Source organism: Lutra lutra, chromosome 7 (assembly GCF_902655055.1).
Source record: "Lutra lutra chromosome 7, mLutLut1.2, whole genome shotgun sequence".
NCBI classification, from domain to species: domain Eukaryota; kingdom Metazoa; phylum Chordata; class Mammalia; order Carnivora; family Mustelidae; genus Lutra; species Lutra lutra.
This window is the reverse complement of record NC_062284.1, coordinates 28,376,795-28,402,622: the sequence shown is the minus strand read 5'-3', so window position 1 is coordinate 28,402,622 and position 25,828 is coordinate 28,376,795. Positions and strand designations below refer to the sequence as shown.

Below are 25,828 nucleotides of genomic sequence, written 5' to 3'. Positions count from 1 at the left end.
TAAGTAGATTTCTTCTAAAGAGTTGAATGTTTCTTTGTCAGGTCATTCAGCATATTTGACGATAATCGCCAGGATCCCACAGGACTGACTGCTGCTCTTCAGGCTACGGACCTGGCTGGAGTTCTGCACACACTCTATTGTGTCCTCTTCCACGGCACCATCTCGGACCCCAGCACTGCCAGCCCCAAGGAGAGTTACGCTCAGAATACAGTCCAAGTGGCCATTCAGAGTTTACAGTTCTTCAACAGTTTTGCAGCTCTTGATCTGCCTGCTTTCCAGGTACCAAGCATTGGTCAGTGTTGATGTTAACCAACCAAGAGCTCAGATTTTAGTGTAGGTAATGGTGTGAGGTTCTTCTGCATTTGGGACAGAACGAATAAACCACAGTAAAGGAAATCACAATACATACTACTTATGAAGCTACTATCTTCTGTGAACCATGTTAGGTGCTCTACATATGTGTTCTCATTTATTCTCATGATGGTCCTGCAAAATATTATACCCATTCTACAGAGTAAAATGCTGACAGTTAAGTAATTTGCCCAAGGTTACATGTGGCTTTGCCAGGACTGGTACCTGTGGTTTTCTGACCCCAAAATCTGTGCCGCTCTGCTACCAACAAATCTTGTCTGGATTTCTTTATGGAAAGGCATTATTATCCCATCAACTTTTAAATATTAAGGAAAGTCATGGTTTCTTACATAAACAGAACCAAAATTGGATAAATTGTTTTGATTGATAGGATTCTCTGTGGATGATTTAACTGACTTGTGTCCAGTGTAAAGTGCATGTGTAGTTACATGTGCACACCCCTATAAATTCAGTTTTTATAGCTGAAGAAAGAAAAATTGCTTTATGCTGTAACACCAGAGTGTCAGCTGAGAAATAGATTTTTTTCATGTAGGAAATTTAATTTTCAAAAACACTGAACCTTTGGAACAGAGCAAGCCCCGAGGAGTAGACTTCTCTTTCGGTTTATTAACTGTCAAGCGATTTCATTAAAAAAGGAACAAACTTGGCAGATGATGAACCCATAATTTAGATGAATTGCTTTGCTCAGAGGGAAAAAGGTTATAGAGATACAAACGTATGAAAATGGTGGACTTTGGCCGTTCCCAATTAGAAGAAACATTTGTTTTGTAGCCGATGAGAAATGTGGAATTCTTGTCTTCCTATCATTCCATTCACAACAGGAAATTAGTAAGTTGTATCATTGGATTCAATATCTTTCCACTTTGAAGAGTTAGTTTATCCATCCCAAGAACAGGAATCTCTTTAGGGTTAATGCATTTCAGTTTCCAAAGGGCTTGAACTGGTCTGAGGTAGTAACTACTTAATCTGTATAAAGTTCTGAGAGTTTATAGGCACACCTCACATTGTCTGCTCCAGAAAATGCCAGTGGTTCATGCCTCTGGGTTGAATATAACATCTGGGTTTTGTGAAGAACCAAACCCATTTGTTCAGTGTTGAAACAGCTTGGAAATCAGGAGACACTAAGTTTTTGTCCTCAGAACATGGAGACTAGCAGTCACCCATCAGCTAGTCCAAGTAGAGTGATTTCCTTTGTCACCAGGGATGATGAAAACAAAATATCTGAAAACTGTCTCTTATCTTCTAGTGGCAGAGGTCTTCTGACCAGGATTCGAACTGCTGCAGGGTGCTCCACGGTGCTCCACGTGATAAGCAAAAGCACCTGTGTTAAGTCAGCCGTTCCATCGGTCACTCTTGAGTGTCAGGGAGCCCAGATCCATGCGCCCCCACACCATTCCTGTGAGCTCACAGCCTGTTCAGTCTCACTCAAAAGGAACACCACTGAACCCCAACCAGCCCTGCTCCCCTAGTGGCCCTTAGGTGCAGTGACAAATAATATTAGAAAAATCAGAAGCTTATTTTTGGAGCCCTTCATGGCAAACGAACATAAAAACCGAGACTTCTCTCTACCTCCTCACCGTGTCTAGCCTGAAATGTATTCCCTAGTTGAGCTGCTTTTGTCAAAAACAGCAGGGAAAACACCAGGGTGACTCAAGAGTGTTCAACCCATTCTTAGAATCAAATGCCCTGCCTCCCAAGTGGAATGCCCTTTCTTGGCTGGTTCCTGACAGTTCTCTGGTACATTTACGTCTTTCTCTCTGTCCTTCATGGAGCTCCATAGTTCTCTTAACTTCTTTTCTATTTTTTTCTTCTTCTTTTTTAATCTCTGTTCTAACTCCTGTTTTCTCTTATCTTAGTCAGTTTGGCCATAATTATTTCTCATTCTCTCCCCAGACATTATTCCCACGTACCTTTTTCCTCTTGACTAGTGCGTGAGCCAGGAAAGCCTACATGAACCTTCCTCCTGGCTGTCATCCTTTCGAAATTCAAGGTCCAGCTCATTTTTTCTTACTCCTCATCAGCATACGTGGGCCCCCAAATGCCCAGAATTCCTAGCATCAGGGCCTCTAATACATCTACCAATGATTACCTTATTGTTCCAGTTACTTTTATACACTTAAAAGAAAAAAACCTTAGTAGACAATAACCACTTTATTATGATCACAGTTTCTATGGGCCCAGAGTTCAGATAGGGTTGACTTGTCACTGCTCCATAATGTAAGGCTTCGGCCGAGACCCTCAGATGACAAGTGGGGGAATGGAGGGACAGGTTGACACAGATAGCTGGGAGCTAAAATTATCTGGAGGCTCCTTCACTCTTCTATTTGATGCCTGGGATGACTTAAAGACTGGGTTCACCAAGGACTGTTGGCTAAAGACTCTACATGGCTTTTCTGTGTGACTTGGGCTTAAAATATCATGGTGTCTGGGTTCTGAGTGAGTGTCCTGAGAGGAAGCTTCCAGAAAACAAATGTTCCAAAACAAACAGAAACTGCATGGCTTTTATGGCCTAGCCTTACAAGTTGTATAGCTACATATCAACCATACTCTCTGTTCAATCAGTCATAAGCCCTCCAGATTCAAGGCATAGGCCCCACCTCTCAGTGGGAGGACTGTCAAGGATTTATAGACATTTTTGGGGACCACTGCACTCTGTTTGGCAAGCTAAAGTAAAACATCCACCAGATATCACTGATGTAGATGGACATCTGATCAAGCATGTAACACTCAGGTAAATATAGTATAAAATAACAGTGTATGCATCACAAAGCAATGAGCAAGTGTGGGAGAAAAGTGCTATTATGATAAACATGGTCAGAGAAACTCAGGTTCTAGTTCATCAAGACAACTTACATGTCAAAAGTGAGATCTTAGGAACTACATTTAAAAAAGACAGGAAAAGAGATTTTAGGTACACATGGGTCTGACCTCAGGAGAATATGGGAGACAGTTTATGAATTGCCTGAGAGGACCACAATCGAAATGAGATAAATTGTCTGACCTGCCAAAGAGTTGAATTAGATGGTGTAAGATGTGTTGACCATTTGAGGCCCAGGGCATCACAAGAACACAGAGCTGTAATGGGCATCCTCATCAACCTTTTTGGATCTGGAGTCACTGATGTGACTTTGGGCCATTACACTACCAAGTTTTATGACCCTAGACAAGTCATTTGAACTCAGTTTCTCATCTGTAAAATAAATGAAAAACACCTACCTCACAAGTATGAGGGCTAAATGAGATTAGGTAGAAGCACCATGCTAGCTAGCACATAGTAGGCCCTCAAGGAATGTGGAGGAAGAATTTGCCCAAACTGCCTCTGCAGACATTGGTCCAGAAAGTTGACATTTGAGTGCAGCATTCCCAGTGCCCCTCCACACTTCTGCCAAGCCATAAGCCCGTGTGCTCGTTTCATGTGAGAACCCATCATGTAGTAGCAACATAAGGTTATCCATTCAAATATTTTCTTAGCTTGTTCCATTTCATTGTATACTAATAAGGCTGTCAAAAATATTTTCCCCCCTTCAGCAAAGAGTCTGATTTCACTGTGAATTCATAGGCACAGATGGCCTTGAGATCCTGGATATTGTATATTGCATACACTTTGACAGATTTTACAATCGAAGGTGGTCTCAAGAAACAAATCAATGTACTGACTTGGTAATTAATTCTGGCTAAAAAGGAAATATAGTTTCCTTGAAAAATTGGTTTAATTTTTATATTCAAACTTACATGCCCCTTGACCTGCTCTTATCAGTGAAGGTTAAACAGAGGGTACTGGGTCACAGCATGCTGGACACAACTAATTAAATAAGGGCTGAGCTGAGAAGGTGTCATTACTTGATTTAAAGGAACAAAGCTCTCATGAAGCCTCTTTGGGGCTTGAAAAACATTTTGTCTCAGGGCAATGAAACTGAGACAGAAGGCACTCTTAAAATTTAGTGGTCATTTTATTTCAGCAATACTCACTAACAGGACTGTGTTTCACCACCGTTAGGCAAAGTGAATTCATTGCAACTTCCAAACTACAACGTATCTGACCTGGTTCAAGCCCAGCAAGACCTCAAATCAAGAGATGAGTTTAAAACACGGCCTTTTCCCACAGGCCAGCAGTGGTGCTTCATTCCAGTGTCGGCTGCTAGTGTATTCTGTGGGCTTTGCCTCTCCCCTTTGCCCTCCTGTCGCTCTGTCTGTTTGACATGTTTATTAAATAGAAGCTTCAGGCTGCACAGACAGAGTCAGGCTCTCCTCCCGCGTCGCCCACCAACAACAGCCCTCTGCCTGTCTGGAGAAAGGATCCCAGAAGCCTTACAGTTGAGGGGGCTCCGTAGTTTGTTTTTATTGGGGGAAAGTGGGTTGTTGGTTTTTTAACATTCTTTTGGGAACGCTGGGTTTCTAGAGCCTTTTATTTGAATAATAAGCAGTCATTATTCGTATTACTTCCCTATTTGAACATCAGTAAATATTTGGAACTGTGTTTTTATCCCTGTGTTCAAGAAGATGTTTTCTCCTTCAGATTAAAAAAAAAAAAAAAAAGTGTTAGAAGTTAGCTAAATGATTCACAGTAGAATTTTGGTATTTTGTATTTTTCCAAATTTTTTACAGTGAGACTATTTGTACCATGAGAAGAAAATTCCATATTGCAGATGGAATAAATAACCGTGGTTTAGGCGGATCGAGTCTTGATCCACATAGTAAGTGTATTTCTCCATGTCTCTTGTCAGGTTAAACATTCCATTTATTGTGGTCATTTATTAGAGCGGGAATCCCTGAACTGAACTCTGAAACATAGTGCTCTAGAAATTTCCTATGCTTTTCCAGCACTATAGCAGAAAGTGCACAGGGTCCAGTCTTGCTCTGTGATTTGCAGCCCTGCCTCTCCCCGAGCTGAGGAGTTCTAACCGCTCCTTGTCTTTGTCAGTCTATTGTAGGGGCGGAGGGCTTGTCCCTGGCTTTCCGGCACATCGCCAGCTCCCTGCTGGGCCACTGCAGCCAAGTCTCCTGTGAAAGCCTCCTTCATGAGGTCATTGTCTGTGTGGGCTACTTCACTGTCAACCACCCAGATAACCAGGTAAGAGGCCCTGGACACTTTTTAGACTGCTCCCCCAACACTGAGAGTGTGAGGTATTGGAGTGAGAAAAGGCAGGCTGGCCTGCTGGAACCCATCTGTCCTGTGTAAGGCCCTTTACCCAGGGTCCAGGGACAGGTCTCTGACTTATTCTATCCAAGGAGATGTGGTCAGCACTAGATTAGCACCAAGGCCTCCTCTTAGAGCTGTAAAAATAAAATATTTTTAATACAACCTTCACTACACAGAAGCATCAAACCCTTACCACATAGGTTCTGATGTTCTATCCATGTCTTTGTTTTGTTTTGATGAGGTCGGTCGCACCTTTCCGCTTGGGTCACTTTGCAGATAGCATTAGAGTCAGGGGCTTTCTGAAGCCGCTTTTGGTGCTTGGCTTTTGCCTAAGTGCTTAGAGGCTACTAGGTGGTGTTGGAGGGGGGCCTGAGAAAGCAGGACTTGGGCTTCTCCCCCTTGAGTCACCTAGAGCAGTTTTGCTCTTAACTGTTGGGATAATGTGGTTTTCAGGCAAGGGTTCATTAGTAAATAGGGTTCTGCTGCTTTAAGAAGTTGGGAAGACTATGTTACTGATTTTGTAAAAATAATAATAATGATGATGATGATGATGATGATTATGATGAGCACTTTATTTCTCTTTATTTTTAAAACCAGAGTAATGGCATAACTAACGTATCAAATAGTAGTTCCTGACAGCGTCATTTATCTAAAGCCTACTGCAACCTTAACAGTATGGATTATAGCTGAGAAAAAGGCCTCTGGACAACTCTTAACTCTCACTCCCAACTTAATAAGTTTTATTTTAGGCAGATCTCTAACAAGCATGCTCATTAGGTCTTTTTAGCCTACAGCAAACTAGACTAGGGCAGGAGAAGGACAGGCGCTGGTTACACTGATAGAGCTGAGTACAAGGTAAGAAGCTGCAGACTATGAGCTGAAACTGTCTACCTAATAAGGAGAAAGAGCAAAAGAAAAAATAAGGCAGGGTCCAAAACTCAGAAATTGCAGTCGTCTGGGTTCAAAGGCACCCTGAACCCTGTACTTTATTTCCAAGAAGATTCTTTATCTCCTCAGAGCTAACTCTGAATGAGCATGGAAGCAAAATGTATGTTCCCTGCATTTCCTTTTAGGGGTGAGGAATATACAGTCCATTCTAGAAAGATTTTCATGATTAAAATATAGAAAATGTGGACCCTCACTGGAACAAGTGTCGTACATGGAAAATCCCCATTTTCAGACACAGCTCTTTCTCACCACCACCCCCCACCCGCCCCGGGAGCATTCTGGCAGTGCCCAGCAGATTCATGAGTCTCTTACAAGCTGCTCAGAGAAGGAAAGCTGAGGGAAATCTGTGTGATTTTCTTTTCTTCACATGTATTCATTCATTCAGCCTACTAAATTATATTTTATTTTCCTTTAGAGGTTTGTTTTTATTTTTCTCATTACAAATGTGTTCCTTACTCACCATGAAAAAGACAGGCAAGCATAGAGAAGGCAGGATCACTGTTATTCCTGACCTCACCATCAGAGATAGCCACTGTTACCATTTTGGCAAGTTCCCTTGCAGTCCTTTTTCTATGAATATTTTTTCCAGTTTTATTGACATATAGTTGACATATAACACTGTATTCATTTTAGTGTGCAAACTGGTAATTTAATATATGCATATCATACAAAATTACTACCCTAGTAAGTTTAGTTAACATCCATCACTTCACAGAGTTACAGATTTTTTTCTTTTAATATCTCCTATCTTCGCAACTTTCAGATGTATGATACAGTACTAGTCCCCATGTTGTACATTACAATCCCCAGAACTTATCTATCCTATAACTGGAAGTTTGTGCCTTCTGACCACCTTCACCTGTTTCACAAACTACCACCCCTGTATGAATATTTTACTTAGCCGAGATCATACTGTGCAAACCCTTGTGTCCTGGTTTATACATGTGACATTATAGGTCTTCCTCTCCTCGCACTGGGGTTATGTCCCAATAAACCCATCATAAGTTGAAAATACCTTAAGTGGAAAGTACACTTCATACACCTCACCTACCTTCAGTGTGCTCAGAACACTAACAGTTGGGTAAAATCATCTCCCACAAAGCCTATTTTATAGTAACATGTTGAATATCTCATCTAGCTCATTGAATACTGTAGTTAAAGTGAAAAACAGAAGCACGTCTGAGTATAGAATGGTTGTTCAGTCTGTCAGTTGTTTGCCGTCATGATCACATGGATGACGAGGCCGAGGAGGGGGGCTGCTGGCTGGGAGCTGCCAACACTGCGCATCTCCAGAAAGTATCCTATCACTAGCCTGGGGAAAGATCAAAATTCAAAGTACAGTTTCTACTGAATGCGTATGCTTTCATAAAGTTGAAAAATCAAAAGTTGAACCATCATAAGTCAGGCGACATCTGTATATCAAAATCAAACGATTTCCTGTTTTAAACTTAAGTTGTTCAACATATATGGTGATGTTATCTACTGCACTTGTGAAGAGGTGAGTCATTCATGGGCAGGGTAGGATTTTGCTGTGTTATAGTTTCTCAGCAAGAGTTCAGCTCCTTCAGCACTCCCACATTTGGGGATGGTTTGAAACTTTTTGTCGAAGCCAACTCTTTTGTGATGAATTTACTGAACTCAGAGTTGTGTGGGAGTTAAAAGAGTTTTGCTGCTGCTGCTAGATTATGGGCTGATCCTTTTCTGTAGATCACGCATACCTCCTAAGTTTCTGTGGGCTAACCAGAATAAACGGGAAATGAGATCGAGGGAACTGGCATTTGGAGATGGCATGGCAGCAGAGACTGGGACCAGGGGACAGAGCAGAGACTGGGCACACTGGGACACGAGGAAGCAGGCAGAGAGAGTACCAGACGGCACAGGCAGGAGACAGGTGCTCTGTGGCTCATCAGCTGAGGAGGAAGATGCAACAGGGATGTGGAGACAACTGTCGAGAGGTAAGCTCATTATGAAGAAGAAATTAGAGAAAGGAAAAAAGCCAGATCCCCCCTTTTGATGCCTGCCTCCCAGAAAGACAACACTAAACTGGACATCACTTCTGACTAGAAACAAGATCAGAGAAGTCACTTCAGCCTCAGGCAGTTGATGAAATGACAAGAAGAAAGACTATGATAAAAAGTAGAGAAATCAGAAATTGATAGAAATTATAGTAATTGTCAAACACTGAGACACTGTACATTATGGAGGTGCTGTTTCTAAGCATAACCCCTGATATTTGTAGAATTCTCGGTACCCTTCTTCCCATCTGTTGTCTTTTGGACCTCATTAGCTCTTCAGTGAGGCTCTAAGTACAGGGTATATTTCTGCCTCTCAAACAAGTGAGGAACCAGGGTCTGAAAAGGTGAAGCAAGTCCCAGACATGACATGAAGAATCACTAGAAGATCAGGACTAGAACCCATGTCTTGCAGAGTAACTTGCACTTGACTCAGTGTACTTTTCAATTCATGTTGCTTAAGAAAATCCCATGTATCACAGACCCCATCTACCGGGGACCTCTAATGTGTATCCTGGGCAGGGGTTGGGGTACAGAAAATAACACCCACTTACCAAGACAGTACACTGAGAAGCTGCTGTTCCACAACTCTGAAGGCTGATTGGAAAGCTGCTGGGACATACCTGTGTGCTTTATTCAGGAAACTTGTAAAAATCCTGACAAGTTATAAATGAGTGCATTTTATGAGCGTAAAATTGACTATAGTCTAGCAAATAGAAGGCCTGGGTTCTAACCTACCTCTCTGCCACAAGCTGTGTGATCATTTTTGGTTTGTTGTTTTTTTTTTTTTTTTTAAGATTTTGTTTATTTATTTGACAGAGAGAGAATACAAGCAGGGGGAGTGGGAGAAGGAGAAGCAGACTCCCTACTGAGCAGGGACCCTGATGAGGGGCTCAATCCCAGGACCCTGGAATCATGACCTGAGCCAAAGGCAGATGCTTAACTGACTGAGCCACCCAGGTGCCCCTTGTGTGATCTTAAATTAATCATATTCCCTCTTGAGATTTGAGCATTTTTGACAATGCAAGGAGGTATACTGGTTCTGGAAATGATGGCGTTGATGGTTGCATGATGTTGTGAAAATACTTCATGCCACTGAATTGCAGCCTTAAAAATGGTTAAAATGGGGGCGCCTGGGTGGCTCAGTGGGTTAAGCCGCTGCCTTCGGCTCAGGTCATGATCTCAGGGTCCTGGGATCGAGTCCTGCATCGGGCTCTCTGCTCAGCAGGGAGCCTGCTTCCCTCTCTCTCTCTCTGCCTGCCTCTCCATCTACTTGTGATCTCTCTGTCAAATAAATAAATAAAATCTTTAAAAAAAATGGTTAAAATGGTAAGTTTTATGTTATATATATTTTACCACAATAAAAAAACTTTTTTTAAAGAAGTGGATTGTTCTAGATGACCTCCCTTGTGAGTTCCATGAGCCTGTGATATTTTAAAGGCTAAGATTAGAACCACAGACAGAGCAGCCTTCTGATCTCATGGGAACTCCAGGCCATTTTGTGGTTTTTCAGACGCTCCTTGCTCTGCTCCAGATTCTGTCAGCACCAGATGGCTTCGTTAGTGGCCTCCATGACAGCTCATCCTTAAAAGCTGAAAATACCCTGGAGCCCCCAATTAGTAGAGGAGCTCCACTGACAGACACTGATGAGCCGGGACTTACAGGTGAGATGTCCCGGCCTTGCTCTGTGGAACCATCTCTGGCCACAGTTCTAGCTGCATCAGAGGCTTGTGCTCACCGGCTCGCAGCTGTGCTCCGTGCCATCCAGCTGCACTGGGGGAAAGAGCCTCAGGCTTACTAAGATGATAACTGCTCCTATCCCAGTAAAATCGGGTAGTTTTCTGCAATTAAAAAGCTAATTGTTTATTTCATTCTAAAAACCTGTTTTATTGAATTCCCTTCCTAATCCCCCCAAAACCCAGTAATTTGCTGAGTGTTTGCTGAGGGGAAGTGGTAAATAGAGCTTTCAGCTCTCTTCCCAGCTCTGGTCAGAGATTCATGGAGTCTTCGCCTGGAAGGGCTCTGAAATATCCAGTCCAGCTGCCTCAGGTTGCAGGTGGAGTAGCTGAGGCTTGGAGGAAGGGAAGGAATTGCGAGCAGGACCTGGGATGCCCCCGACCCAACACTGGCAGTGCAGTCAGTGCCCTTTCCACCTCTCTTCTGTTCTTGGGAAGCGAATGTATTTAACCTGATGCCACATTCTCTAAATCAGAGGAATTTCAGAGGAGAAATTATGATGCTCAATTCATTTAATGCTTCTGTATCATTTGTCAGAAGTCATGTTAATTTGCAGGCCTGTATGTCCGCAGTGGGTCCTTTATTTCCTCCTGGGGAAACAGCTTGTGTCTTTATAAGACAGGAGATTTTGAACAGCCGAAGGCTGTTTTATTAGGCAACTGCTTTGCATAAAGGATTGGCACTTTTTATTTGCCACCATTTAGTCTATTAACTGGAAGTACTGAGCCCCCCTGATACCAAAGATGACTTAAGAAGAGAAACCTGAATAATAAAATATAATACCCCATTCTTGATGGAACCAATCATCTGTTTCCTATCAGGCTGCAGTATCTAATTAAAATGTTTTTTTAATCAAAAACTTCCTTGTATTTTATGGCAATTTCGTGACTCTCGAAATCCCTTCCCATTTAATTATTATAATGAACATAATTAGTAGTGCTGTCAGCCCTTCACTTTATTTACATTTTATATTGAATAATTAAATGCAGTCTGATAATTAAATTAACTCGAATGACAGATTATTTGACTGCCTGCATATTACCGTATTGGGAATAAGCACCTTTGCATATTCATTTTAGTTAGTGACTTTTTCATTTGGAAAGACCCCATAGATCCCAGCTCTCAGAGCCAGAGTCTCTTGTGGCAGGTGAGAGGAGGGATCCCTGTGGCCCCCTGCCCCCACCCAGCTTCTCCAGAGGGAAGCCCTTGCAGATCGCACATCCCTGCACTGTACCAGAAGCTCCAACACTTCGGGGGAGATCAGAACAGGCGAGGAAGTTGGACAGTGAAGCCTTTGATTCCGCCTGAGCTGGGTGACATGCATTTCCCAGGTCTTTTGTAATTCAATGACTTAGTAAGAAAACCTAAACATTGATTGACTAAACGTATCTGAACTGTATCTATTGTGCTCACCTCGGACATTTCCCTGCAAACAAAAACTGGTCACTTTCTTTGTTGTACACCATCTGCAGGTGAGGGAAGCACAGTGACATTTTCAGAGTGGCAGTTTTCCAGATCCCCATTTCAGCTTTTAGAACTTACAGAAGGGGCCTAATTCCTACTCAAACATTCTTAGGTCTTTGTCTTTCTCAAAGCGGATGGTCGCAGATCACACCCATTTGGTAAACTTTTCTGGCCCCACGCAGGTCCATGAATGAAGTCCACTGTGGTGGGCTCAGGGCAGAAATGCCAGCGTTTGAAGCCTTCCTGTCCTCCCAGTGTTGGCAGCTCGTTCTTTAGCTGTCACACAGGCATTCAACCTTCTGTATCTTCCTTTGTGTGACAAATACAGTTCCTTACATAAAATGGAAATGAAAGCTTAACAATTTCAACAATATAACCATTTTGAAGTTACACTCTGTTATAGTACCAAAGAAAAATGTGGGATTTTTTTCCCTCCAAAAAAAGAACCATAACTTTCCTAACTATACATTAACTTCTGCCCATCCAAACATGTAACACTTCTAGAATGGCAAAAATTGCCAGTTGCCAGTTTGGGTTGGTTATATTGAAAGTCACCAATTTCACGGAAGCTAAATAAAAGTCACCTCTTACTCCCCTCATCTCTTCGGATGGGTTTTCCAACACAAGGGTAGTTTGGAGCACCACGTGCTCACCCCACGTAAAGCCCCTGAGAGCTTGTAGGGAATGCCTGGCTGCCTCCCCAGGGGATCAGCTGGAGCTGATGGCAGCCCCCATTGAGCTTCGGATGGACACTTGCTCCACTCAGCACCAACCCTGGCCGTGGATGCTTGTACTGTGTAACTGAGAAGGAACGTTCTTCGCCCTTTGTGTGGATTGCTTCCTGATTCGTAACACTTGTAATTCACACAGATCCTCCTGCGTGTGGTCAAGCAGCAGTTGGTAGGGTGGTCCCTGAATGGATTCATATTGTGAATCAGTCTGCCCTGAGGTTTTGAACTCCATCGCCAGTGGTTCCTAAAGTCAGATGTCATAGAGGATAAGAGCATGGATGCTTAAGTCAGCTGCTTTGGAAATCCCTATTCTGCTCTACACTAGCAGGATGACTTTGGGCAAGTTACTGGCTGCTGAGCCTCCGTTTTCTCATCTGTAAAATGGAGGTGTCACCACTACTTCCCAGCTTGTTGTGCAAATTAGGTGAGACAGCCTAATAGGGCCTGACCCATAGTGAATGCCCATGGACAGAGCAGTTGCTACCCCCTTGCCCTGTTAACACCATCTCACAGCACTAAATAATACACCTGCTTTAGCAATGGGCTAAATTCATAATTTTGACATAGTGATCTGAAAAAAAAAAAAAAAAAAGCAGGATCCTATGGATAAACTGTCTTTCCTTTACCGGTTTCCTCAGTTTCTTGTTTTTGAAGAACTCAGATCCAGAACATTCCAGTAAAATAATTGTCCTGAAATCTAACATTAAAGCTTTGAAGTTGAAAGCTAGCCATAGCTTCATCTCAGTGGGACCATAAAAAGCTGGGAACTCACTAAGCCCCTTCAGCATGGCTGTGAGACCAGGAACGTGAGTAGTGTCATTCTGAAGGCTAGTGTCTTGTGTAATTAAACTGCAAGGTGGGCGCCTAGGTGGCTCAGTGGGTTAAGCTGCTGCCTTCGGCTCAGGTCATGATCTCGGAGTCCTGGGATCAAGTCTCGCATCGAGCTCTCTGCTCAGCAGGGAGCCTGCTTCCTCCTGTCTCTCTGCCTGCCTCTCTGCCTGCTTGTGATCTCTCTCTGTCAAATAAATAAATAAAATCTTTAAAAATAAATAAATAAAATAAACTGCAAGGTGACACGAAGCTAATCACTCCCCTCCGAGTTCCATCCGAAGACGAGGCAGAGCTGTAAAAGACGCACAAGGGAAGCCAAGAAATAAACCGTCAGCACCCTCTTCCCAAAGTACCTGAACCCAGACCCTCTGAGCAGGGTGAATACTGTTAGGACAGCTGTGCACGCAAATCCCAGTCATCCTTTGCTCCCTGGAAAATCCTCTATTGGGACATCAAATATGTATAAGAAAATGATGCCAGAAGGAACGTCTAATCAGAGTTTAACTCCTGACCGGTGGTAGATCTAATTTTTCTGGGCCTGCCTTGGTCTTCAGTCACTGAGGACCTTTTTCATAAATCACCGAGACAGATTATAAAGAATTAAAGTATCATCACAAAGAAAACCCCTCCACTGAGATAGGAAATTCTATCAAGGACCTCATGAGTCACGGAAAGCCCATCGCCATGGATCAAATGCTGGTACAGCAGTGAGGGCGGCCCAGTCCTTTCATGGCTGCTCAGCTGAGCTGTCCTGGGCATGTCTCTGCCCTTCTCTGGGCTTCACTTTCCTGTCTGTCAGAAGAGCCCTCCCTACTCTGATAGAAGATGGATGTATAATTCTGAGACAAAGTGTGAATACATGGCCAGACCAACATAAATAGATGAATTTAATCATTTTCATTTCTAAGTATAGCATTCACAAATATTCCACTCTAGCCACAGCTGGTCTTGTCACTGTTCCACAAACATACCTTAAGCCTTTGTCCTTGCTGCTTTCTACCTCGAATACTTTTCCCTCAGAAATCAGCATGGTTTGGAGAGGCTTCCAGATTTTTTTTCTCAGATGTCGTATTATCTGACTTTCCCTGACCACAGTATCTAAAACAGTAGATAAGTCCCATGGTTACTGTTTCCCCCTTTACTTTATTTTCCTTTATACAGTTCCTGCCATATATTTCCTTTGTCTATCTCCCCATTCCCACTCTCATCCCCATCCCTTCCCACTAGAATAGAGGTACCTTGAGAGCAGAGTCTGACCCCAGTGCCACAGCAGTGCCTGGCACTTAGCAGTTACCTAATAAGCATGCGTTTAATGAATTATTGGGCGTTGCAAGGATACAGATTTCCTTGGGCATAATACTGCAGAAAAGGTTAAAATGGTCCCAGATTTGGAACCATACAATACTTCTGTTTTACTGACCACACTTCCTGACCTGATTTAGAGCTAAAAATTTAAGAGCCATTTCCTCAGCATTAGGGGTTATTTGTCTTCTAATCTATTCTAAAAGAAACCCCGTAGTTTCGTTTTTGCTGGAACCAGTAGTTCTGAGATCCAAAGGAAGCTACTGTGTTTGAAGATTTTGCAAATACTATACTTGAGAAAACAGTGATATGTGAGAGATAGCTTTGGGGGCAGATTTAGGATCATATCCTAGCCACTCTCTTTTCACTTGGATGATAAACGTGGGCCAGCTATCCTGAGTGTCACTTTCCGCAACTATAGCATAGAGACAAACCCTAACTCCTAAGATTGTTGTGAAGAGTAAATTGTCGTCCTTATTACTCGGGTCTCAGATTTAACTCTCAGCTATGGCAGTGGATGCCTGTGAAGTCTTTGCTCACCAAGTTGGTGGCATTGTCATGGCAAATCTACTCTGACTTATGATTGGGTTTAAAAAAGAAAACGTTTTTTGACGGGTATGTCCCACTCTAAGAAATCACACTGCAGGAAAATCTATACTCAAAGGCTCCCAAACCACCACATCATTCATTCATTTTAATAACACATTTCCTAAGGGCATCTTTAAATATTTTTCTTCAATCTCTTCACATGCAGGTCCTTTGGGAATGTGTCCCCTTAGTGGGGCATCAGATGCCGCACACCACGAGAGAACCTGGTGGTATGAGAGGCCCTGTTGTGGCAGTGGCATGTGCTCTGGCCTCTGCTTTAAGGCCTCAGTAGTATGTTTTTCTAGCTTGATAAGAGGAACATGGACTCTGGAGCCTGGCGACCTAATAAGTTCTTGTCCCAGCTCTACCACTTACTAGCTCCGTGATCCTGCACAAGCCCACTTCCTCACCTATAAAATAGGGATGGCACTGAAACACTTCATGGCATTGTTGTGCAAAGTAAATTAGACCATGCACAATGGTGATGAGCACATTTCCTGGGCCAGAATGATGTTGATGGTGATGTTATTGAAATGGTCACTGTCTGCCTCCAGATTCCCTGCTCCTAGTGGGAGAAGCTATGGAGTATGCACTTGCTATTAGCATAGATGGGCCATCTCTGCTGTCTGAGTATGTGTCCCCACCCAGGGAGAAACTGGAGAAAGCTCTATGCGTCCCCTGCCTCCAGGGTCCCTCTGTGGACCTGAAAGATGCAAAAGCACCAGAGGATCCTCTTGTAGATGTCTCTGGGCCCAGTGCACTCAGTGCACTGCTCTGGTGTAGCCGCCGAGGGGGGTTGGGAGGGCCAGTCTGGCTCTGGCCAGCTGCCAGCCACCCCCTCCCCCAAGGGGCATGCCTTGTTCAGCTGGACATACCTGACAGGTGATAAACATATGCATGTCTGGAGGACACTGAAGGAGAGTCTCCGCTCAGCACTTTGGGCTGGAGAAGTAAGAGGAAGGGAGACCTCACACCCAAATAATTCTCTTTTGTACGGGCAACTGCTAAACTGAAAACACACCACAGAGATAACTCAGAGGTGCATTGAGATTGTGTTAGGAAAAGAAACTGGAAAATGGCTCGCATGAATCAATGTGAACATTTAATGGGTCTTAATTGGAACCTTATCCTACTGTACTTAGAGCAGCGAGATGAAAGCAAAAGAAATCTGAGAGACCATTTATTTCACTCAAGAAAGCAGTAAACTGAAACTACAAAAAGATTTGACTACTATTATATTTTTATGATTAAATAAAATTGTCATAGACTAGTACTAGTGAGCCCATAAATGCTCCATGGAATGCATCCGTGCTCTCTGACTGCTGTTAGGATGTGACCAGAAAATCTATCAGCCTACGCTCTTCATTTGTTAGCCCTGCTGTTCTCACACCACCCAAGATTTGACCCAAGTTCTCCTCACAGGAATGATCCGAAGTCCACTTGGAATGTCTTTTTTTTTTTTTTTAAGAGGATATATTCTTTTTTTTTTTTTTTTTTTTTTTTTTTTTTTTTTTTTTTAGATTTTATTTATTTGTCAGGGAGAGAGAGAGCGAGCACAGGCAGACAGAATGGCAGGCAGAGGCAGAGGGAGAAGCAGGCTCCCTGCTGAGCAAGGAGCCTGATGCGGGACTCGATCCCAGGACACTGGGATCATGACCTGAGCCGAAGGCAGCTGCTTAACCAACTGAGCCACCCAGGCGTCCCTGGAATGTCTTTTTTAAGGCATTATTAAAAGCGTCATCTGTCCACCTCCCTCACACATGTCCTGTAATGTTTGTAATGGACGTAATTTTTCCGGTACTATGTGTGTCTGTGTCCATGTGTAATTATAAGTTCTCTTTTCTTAAAGAAGCTGCTGTAGAAATCAGAACAGCTACTAGTTGAGAATTTGTGGGCAGCATGTTTTGCATAGTGACTTTTTTATTCATGCTTAAGAAAAAAAAATAAGCTCTTTTTTTTTTTTACCATATTTAAGTGTAATATCTGCACGGGTATAGGCAGCATAAGGAGGTCCTATGTGTGAATCCTCATAGCACAGGGTTTTAATATTTCTGCAAGTTTGCAGGTCTTCAAAGACCATTTAGCCCAACTCCCCTCATTGCCAAAGAGGAGGAGGACTTGCTCAAAGTCCCCAGCCTCAAGCCTCCTGACAAACTATCTAAGGCTTTCTGTGACCAGCCTTCCCCCTCTCCTCCTCCCCCAAACCTGTGGTAGATGGAACACAGATAATGCAAATAAACAGAAAATCCAAAATAAAGTAGTCCCTCGAATGTATGATGATGAGTCTGTATTATTTCCAAGGTCTGTGCTCTTTAGACAAGGTTCTTTCTGAAACATAAATTGAAATGGAACAGGACTTGTGAGCATAGTCCCTGACAGATTGTAGAATCCATGACTTTTAGGGTTAGCCAAGTATTTAAGATAATCTAGCCCAACCTTCTTGTGCTGCAAGATGTGTTTGAAGAGAATTTAGAACATGTTTCATTTGAAAGGTAACTCTTCTCACAGAATAGGCAACATGAAAGAAGGAAAAAGAAGCTCTAACACAGAACAGAATGCTGGAGGTGACTTATTCTTGGGGCGATGCCAGGACCGTGTGCTTAGTGTCCATGTGAGCATTCATCCCTCATCCCTTCTCTCGCATATCCACTTCTGCCAAATGCCCAGCCTCTGGGAGATGCAGAAAGGAATACAACCCATATCTTGTCTCGTGGAACCCATAGCCCAGGAGCAGTACTGTCAGTGCAGACACTTGGTCCCTCCTTGTCCTTCCTTCAGCAAACATTTAACAAGTGCCTTTGGTGGCCCGGGCACTCTGGACACCCAGGATGCAGTGGGAAACAAAACAGACCAAGTCTACCCTCCAGTTGCTGACATTCTGGGAGGGAAGAAAGAGACAGACCATGAACAAACCTGGATCTGTGCTGGAGTTGCTCTAGGGGTAGTTCATGGTGGAGGTGGTGCTTTGGCTGATGTCTGAAAGATGCTCACTGGGTAGCAAGGAAGGAAAGACATTCGAGGCATAGAAAAGACTGTAAGCAAAGGCACCGCCATGTAAAATAGCCTGGCAGGTTCAGAGAACAGCAAGCTGTTCACTCCGACTGGAGTTCAGGAGGTGGGGGAAAGAACACTAGCTAGGATGCAGAAGTGGGCCAGGCCCAGGTCAAAAAGGGACCCATGTGCTAGATCAAGAACTTGGGCATTTCCCCTCTGGGAGAGGATGAGAAGCCCCTAAACGTTACTAGCAGGAGATGATATGTTCAAACTATATCTCAAAGTTACTCCAGTTTGTGGAGAACAGGAAAATAGGCATCAAGAGTTTCGTACTGGAGCCCCAGGATGGAGCAGGTGCCCCTGGTTCTGAGGTGTTCTCGGCTATGGGAGCCCAGTGGTGTCGGAGGAGCTAGTCTGCCCAGACGCCTCTTCTGCATCCTTCTGCTGGGGGTAACCAGCACTTAGCTGATCTCCCCGAGGAAGCAGAGAACAGCAAGTCAGGGGCCTTCTCAGTTTCCCTGGAGGGATACAGGAGGACAGCCACTCACCCCTCACTACATGAGGAGACCCTTGTTCCCATAGGATCACCTGCTCTCCGAAGCTTGTGAGAGGCCACACCCCCAGCTATGGGCTTTCGTCTCTCATCCTGACCCTGGCTGCTTTCCTCCCTTCTTCCCTCATTCTCCTTCCTTCTTGACACTGTGCTGGTGCCTGACAGCAATGAATCCCTGGGACCACCAGGAAGAAGGCTAGTACTTAAAGGGCCTACTTCCCACACAGTCTGCCAAGATCTCTGCATTTAATCTCAGCCTAGAAATCTATTTTATGGCAGGAGCAAGTTTGGGAGGAGAAAAACTTCTTGCAGTGCTAACCAATGGACTTTTCGTGTTTCTCTGCTTTAAATTTGATTGGCTTATGTATGTGGACAGACTTCAAATTTCTCTCCTGTGATACTTAAATAAAGCCACTTCATACCCTCTCTACTCTACCCACAAGGTATCAGGTTAGTGTGTTTGGGGCATTCCGTTTTCTTTCTATGATTCATAGAGGTCACTGACCTCAAGGCCCCTCCTGTCACATTGTTTCTATCCCGGGCCCGGGCTTCCTGTATGAATAAGACTGGTCAATAGCGATGTGGACAGAGCGACTTGGCCTGGTGGCTGTAACTGCTGCCTCTTTGCCCAGCATTTGTAGCAGGACCAGTTTTACCGAGAGGAATGTAACAACTACTTTTGTTTCTGGTCTGCTAGAAAAAATATTCTTTGTTCCAATGATTTACAGATTCCCTCTGCTGTCTCTTTTAATGAATCTAGATGTCTAGACACCTATATTTGCCCCTCTGTTGAGGACATCTTGTCTCTGACAAGAAAAAGAAAAAAGCAAAACAAGAATTCTTAAGCATGAAGAATTTGCTTGGTAAGATTTAACTATTTGTATACGTGTGTGTGAGTGTATGCTCAACTTACCTTACCACCTGACCGACAGAACTGGCTTGACCTGCGGTTTGACCAGCTCACAAGGGTTGCAGAAGGCAACTGCCCCCGCCTCACCCACCCCTGCTCACTGTTCTGTTGTCCCAGGAGGCTGCTGAATTCCGCAGGGTGCTGGCCAGCTCTTCTCACAGATGCAAAGATGGTATCACCTGACAACCTTGATGGCTCTGACCCAAGTAAGCCCAGGGCCCCGATGCGGCCCTTGGAATTGGGTTTAGGGACCAAACCTCAGCCCTAATTCATTCATTCCCCTGATACTCATTAAGCACCTATCATTTGTCAGGCCCTGCGCTAGGCACCATGCCAGATAGCAGAGAGAGAGCAGTGAGTAAAAGGAGCACAGCCCCTGTCCCTACCGAGCTCACAGCCTTGAGACTTTTGAAAACTGGAGATTTACATCTGTTCTTTGCCTGAACAAGTGCCCATGTGCCTGGAGCCAAGCAGGGCCATGTGTATGGTTCCGTCTTCTGGTCCATGGCAGACGTGGGGCTGGGGTCCTGAGGAAATAAGTTGTTTAGAAACTTGCCGGCAGGCATTCTGAGGATAAATAATTAATAAATAAAGAAATAAAACAAAATGCAGAGCTTCCTAAAACCCATGAGGGAACTCCTAAATAAGGGGGAGATTCAGGATCACTCTTAGAGCCTAGCAAAATCAGCAGGCTTCAAATTTGGCCATTTTCCATTTTGTTTCCTTGAATGTGGATGATCTCTAGAGGGCTAAAGATTTCACTGTAGACCACCATGATTGTATCCATGATAGGTAGACACACACACACACACACACACATATATTTACGTACGTAGGCAAGAAACCGCTATGGAACCTTTCTCTAGCTTATTGCTATTATGTAGTGCCATGGTTTTGGTATCGTCAGGGAATGAATTGTTCCCACATAAGTGGTCATTTGCAGATTACCAAAATTACCTTTAAAACATGATGTTTATTGGACATTAACTATTTGTGATCATTTTTTAAAAATATTATAGTTTCCTGCCTTCTTAAACTTTAATTTTATTTAATATATATTTTTTGATGCCTTGAGAAATAATATGTAGGGGCACCTGGGTGGCTCAGTCAGTTAAGCATCGAGCTCTTGGTTTGGGCTCAGGTCATGATCTCTGGGTTGTGAGATCAAGCCCTGAGTGGGCTCCCTCACTCTCTGCCACTCCCCCTGCTCGTGCATGCTCGCTCTCTCTTTCTCTCTCTCAAATAAATAAATAAATCCTTCTTTTTTAAAAAAAGAGAAATTAATATCTACCATAGTGTTAGGCATATGAGGATTACTGTGTGTGTAGAAACAAATTTTAAAGTGTAGAGTACTAAGTAAAGATAATGGGTTCTAATAAAATACTTTACTACAATATGGTAATGTTCTCAAAACCAACTGAAAAGGGTAGGGATAGTTAGTCTTCTACCAAGTGGTTCCAGACAACTTTCTGAATTTTCATTTCTGTTCAAAATAATTTTAATTCCCACCTCTTCATTTATTGGTGTTGACTGATACTGATACTTCTTTCTGTTGGCAGTTTATCTCCAGCAGTCTCCTAATTGGCTGATTCCAATCTATTATAGGTCAGAAAACCACTTTTATTAGACTTACTTCTGAAACATGAATTGGTAGACTGAATTGGAGCTTGCAGAACTTTCCTGTGAGTAATTGACATAGATTTTGTGGAAAGACTGGGCACTCTGAGGGCAGGGATGTCTGTGACTTGTCACTAGCCCCTTCCAGGTGCCTCATACCGCACTTGGCCAGAGTAGATGCTCAGTAAACCTTTCACGAATAGACTAATTTGTCTGCTCGGAGGCCTGCTTGCTCACTTCCTGTTTCTGGGCTGGATTCCAGGTAGTCACAGTTGGAGGAAAGGGGCCCTCTGGGTAAGGAGAATCCGGCTGCTTTCCATTTACATAACAGGATAGACTCCACAGCCTTCTTAGCCACTCTCCTTGGGATCCTATGCAATGAGTGCAGCAGTTGTCATTTTACAGACGTAAAACCTACAGACTCTCCCAGGCCTGTTCCATTTCTAAACCAGACTCCCCACTACTTAGTACCCCACCTTCACTTTCCTTTTTTTTTTCTTTTTTAAATTTAAATTATTCAGGTTATACCAAAGATTCACATTATCAGTATATTATACTCGATAGCATTTGTTTCCAGAGTATCAGACCAGCTTTGCGGGCACTCAGAACTCAGAAGACAGACGGCGGCAAGAGTCACAAGCCAGTGCTCACCGCAGAGCAACACCGCCCAGCAGCCTGCCCTGGAGCGTCTGGCTCTCTCACCGACCCTCCTTTCAGATCCTTCCGTCTTATGGTTTGAGGCAAACCCTTGGCACCACCCAGCACAGCCAAGAACTGGTTATTTGATACCTAGCCAAGCAGAATATAGGTTTTTGAAGAAAGGCCTTTTGTGTTGGTTTAATCTGTGTATGTCGGTTGGTTTAGTCTATGTGGGATGGCTGTGTGTCATCCTCATCTTCACGTGGGCTGGCAGAGGTGTGCGAGAAGCTGGCTGGCAGCCAGACATGGGAAGGAACTCCAGCCCAGCGACAGAAAGGCTCTGTGCCCAGGAAGGGGCGGCCTCAGGACTCTCACAGCCCTGGGCAGGCCTGGGAGGTGAGAGCCCACCACTCAGTCAGAGGAGTTTTCCAGACCCAGCTCCACCAGTGACCGACTGGGGGGCCTGGGGCAAGTCTCTCCAACTTTCTGAGTGTTAGATTTCTTCTTATAAAAGAGCAGAGTCATCCCTGTCTACCCGTTTCAGAGAGTGTTCAGAGACTGAGACCATGTAGGTAAGGGGCTTTATAAACTCTTGAGTACTGGCTCTGCCCGTGACAGGCTTTACATTGTGGTGAGGGTTGCTGAGCTTCTAGCAATGCAGTGTCCTAGAGGATTTTGGATTCCTTCACACCAAATGAGAGAGCAGTGTCACTTATGACCCGTGTTGGTGGGGGGAGGGTTTGGATCTTTTCCAGACCCTTCTCTATTACCAGGCCAAGGAGATCTGAATTGGTACTCAGGACCTTGAGGTTCCCAAGCCCAACTTCCTTCTAGGGTAGAAGATAGCTTATCATAAAATACATTCTTTAGGGAAGTCAGGAGTCAGTTCGGGCTGCAGTGTGTTTCTCACAGTTCTGGAGACTGGACGTCTGAAATCAGGGTGCCAGCCTACTTGGGTTCTGAGGAGGACTCTCTTCCAGGTTGCAGACAGCCAACTTCTTGTATTCTCACAGGGCAGGAACAGCCCTGAGAGCTCTCTGAGGTCTCCTCTGTAAGGACACTTACCCCATTCATGAGCGCTCCTTCGTTGTCATTTTCAGTTACCTCCCGAAGGCCCCCCCTCCTGATGCCATCACACTGGGGGTTAGGATTTCAACATGAGTGGAGGAGGGACATAAACATTCATTCTGTAACAAGGGACAACATATGCAGACCTGCGGCAACATGACGTGAAGCCCATTGAAATCTCTGAGTCAGAAAATGGGCTCTGGACCTAAGAAGAAGAGATGTAGTAGGATTCTTCCCCAAGGCCAGACACAGATGAATTTGTTAACTAGGAACCCCCTGTCACTTTGATTCACTCATTCCAGTAACTCTCATGTGCCTAGCCCTCCAGGAGAGCAATGGAATACACAAGAGTGAAAGACACAGTCCTGGCCCTTTTGGAACTGGAAATGAAGCTATACACACTTACATTGGGATTGCTACTGCCATGTTTTGGGGTTGAAAATGAAAGACTGTTGCTGGCTGTGCTGCCTGGGCAGACTTCCTGGGCTTAAGGATTTCCTTACGTGCTTCAAGGGAAGCTCATCACGGGTCTGAATCAGGATCCCACAACACAAGCCTATTAGCTTTAGCCCTTCTTGCTCTGTTTTCAGATTGACAGGTCTAGCACAACAGCCTCAAGACACACGCACACACACACACACACACAGAGTTAGCTAAGCCTCTCTTTCTCTCTACCACTCATCTCTGTTTCTTGGATCATGCTTATGCTGGGATTTTCTTTTCAGAGCTGTCAGAATGCACTTCCTACCCCACCACCGCAAGATCCTGGCTGGCATCCCCAACTCTGTTTGCAGAGCTCTGTCCTGTGCAGGCAGGGCCAGGGAGAGGCCGCGGCAGTGGCTTCCCAGGTAGCCTGAAGCTTTCCAATTAGTCCCCTCCAGAATGCAGGGCCTGCTGCTGCCAGACCCCCATTCTAATGTGTGGCCCTTATGGAGAGAGGAGGGTGGGTTGATGGAAAGCACTCATTAGGTCTCATACTGGGAGGGGACTTCTGGTCCTACAACTATATGGAAGCCAGATCCAGCAGGAGAAGACTTGGAGCAGCAGAACTGGTGAGCTAACTACTCACATTATAGTCACAGATACTGTCTCACTTGCTCCTTGTCTAAACCCTGAAGGCTACCATCTATTTTTTTTTTCTTTTAATTCCAGTGTAGTTAACAGACAGTGTTACATTAGTTTCAGGTGTCCAGTATAGCAATTCAACAGTTCTATACAGTCCTCAGTGCTCATGATGATAGGGGTAATCTTAATCCCCCCACCTAGTTCACCCATCCCCCCACCGACCTCCCCTCTGTGAATAATTTATCTGTTCTGTATAGTTGAGAGTCCGTTGTCTTTTCTTCTTTGCTCATTTTCTTTCTTAAATCCAAATATGAGTATTTGTGTTTCTCTGACTTCTTTAATAATATTTTTTAAAAGATATATTTATTTGAGAGAAAGAACACGAGCAGGGCGGGGAAAGGTGCCCCTCTGACTGACTTCTTTCACTTAGCATTATACCCCTCTAGATTCATCCACATAGTTGCAAATGGCAACATTTCATTCTTTTCATGGCTGAGTCCTATTCCATTGTATATATCTACCATATCATCTTTACCCGTTCATCAGTCGATGGACACGCAGGCTGCTTCCCTAAGTTGGCTATTGTAAATAATGCTCTAGTAAACATATGGGTGCATGTGTCTTTTTGAATTAGTGTTTTGGTCTTCTCTGGATAAATACCCACTAGTGGAATTACTGGATCATATGGGAATTCTATTTAATATTTTGAGGAGCCTCCATACAGTTTTCCCCAGTGGCGGCACAGTTTGCATTCCCACCAACACTGCAAGAGGGTTCCCCTTTCTCCACATCCTTGCCCACACTTGTCATTTCTTGTGTTTTTGATTTTAGTCATTCTGAATGACACCTCACACCTCAGAGGTGTGAGGTGATATTTCTTTGTGGTTTTGATTTACATTTCTCTGATGATGAGTGATGTTGAGCATCTTTTCATGTGTCTGTTAGCCATTCAGATCTCTTCTTTGGAGAAATGTCTGTTCGTGTCATCTGTCCATTTTTAATTGGATAATTTGGGTTTTAGGTGTTGAGTTGTTTAAGTTTGGTTTTTGGTTTGGTTTGGTTTTCTTTTATTTTCTTACAGAGAGCAGGTGTAGGAATGGGAATGGGGGTGCAGCAGAGGAAGGGAGAGAGAGAGAGACAGAATCTTAAGCAGGCTTCATGCCCAGCCAGGATCCCAAAGCAGGACTCAGTCTCAGGACTCCTGAGATCATGACCTGAGCTGAAATCAAGAGTCAGACACTTAAGTGACTGAGCCACCCAGGTACCCGTATAAGCTCATTATACATTTTGGATACTAACCCCTTATGTCATTTGCATATTTCTGCTCCCATTCTGTAGGCTGTCTTTTAGTTTTGTTGATTGTTCCCTTTGCTGTGCAGAATATCTATCCCTATTTTAGAAAGGACCCTGAGGCTCAAATTGGTTAACTGACCAGAGCTAGTCTTAGGGCCCAGGGCTACCCAACAGCAAGCCCTCTTGAGCCTGTAGATTTGTGACTTATGGCCACTGAGAGACAGTTGATTCCCCATCAACTCTGAAATATACCTGGTTAGTGAGGGTAGTCTTTCTTTTTTTTTTCCTTTTAATTTTATTTATTTGACAGAGAGAGAGACAGCAAGAGAGGGAACACAAACAGGGGGAGTGGGAGAGGGAGCAGCAGGCTTCCCGCTGAGTAGGGAGCCCCCTGGGGGGCTCCATCCGGACCCTGGGATCATGACCTGAGCCGAAGGCAGATGCTTAACAACTGAAATATTATGCTGGCCAGGAGCAGTTGAGGAATCGGCGCTGTGCTATGGGCTGAGTTGTGTCCCCCAAAGTGCATATTTTGTCCCTTAACCTCCAATGTGACTGTACTTG

The 25,828-nt window shown here is 44.0% G+C and overlaps 1 protein-coding gene across 1 annotated transcript in view; it reads left to right on the top strand.

Moving 5' to 3' along the window:
• Window positions 1-25,828, top strand: part of SCAPER (S-phase cyclin A associated protein in the ER) — a 478,259-nt gene that overhangs the window by 442,577 nt on the left and 9,854 nt on the right. The window contains 2 exon segments of the mRNA XM_047736200.1: window positions 42-279; window positions 5,294-5,443. Coding sequence (XP_047592156.1) covers window positions 42-279; window positions 5,294-5,443 — 388 coding nt within the window.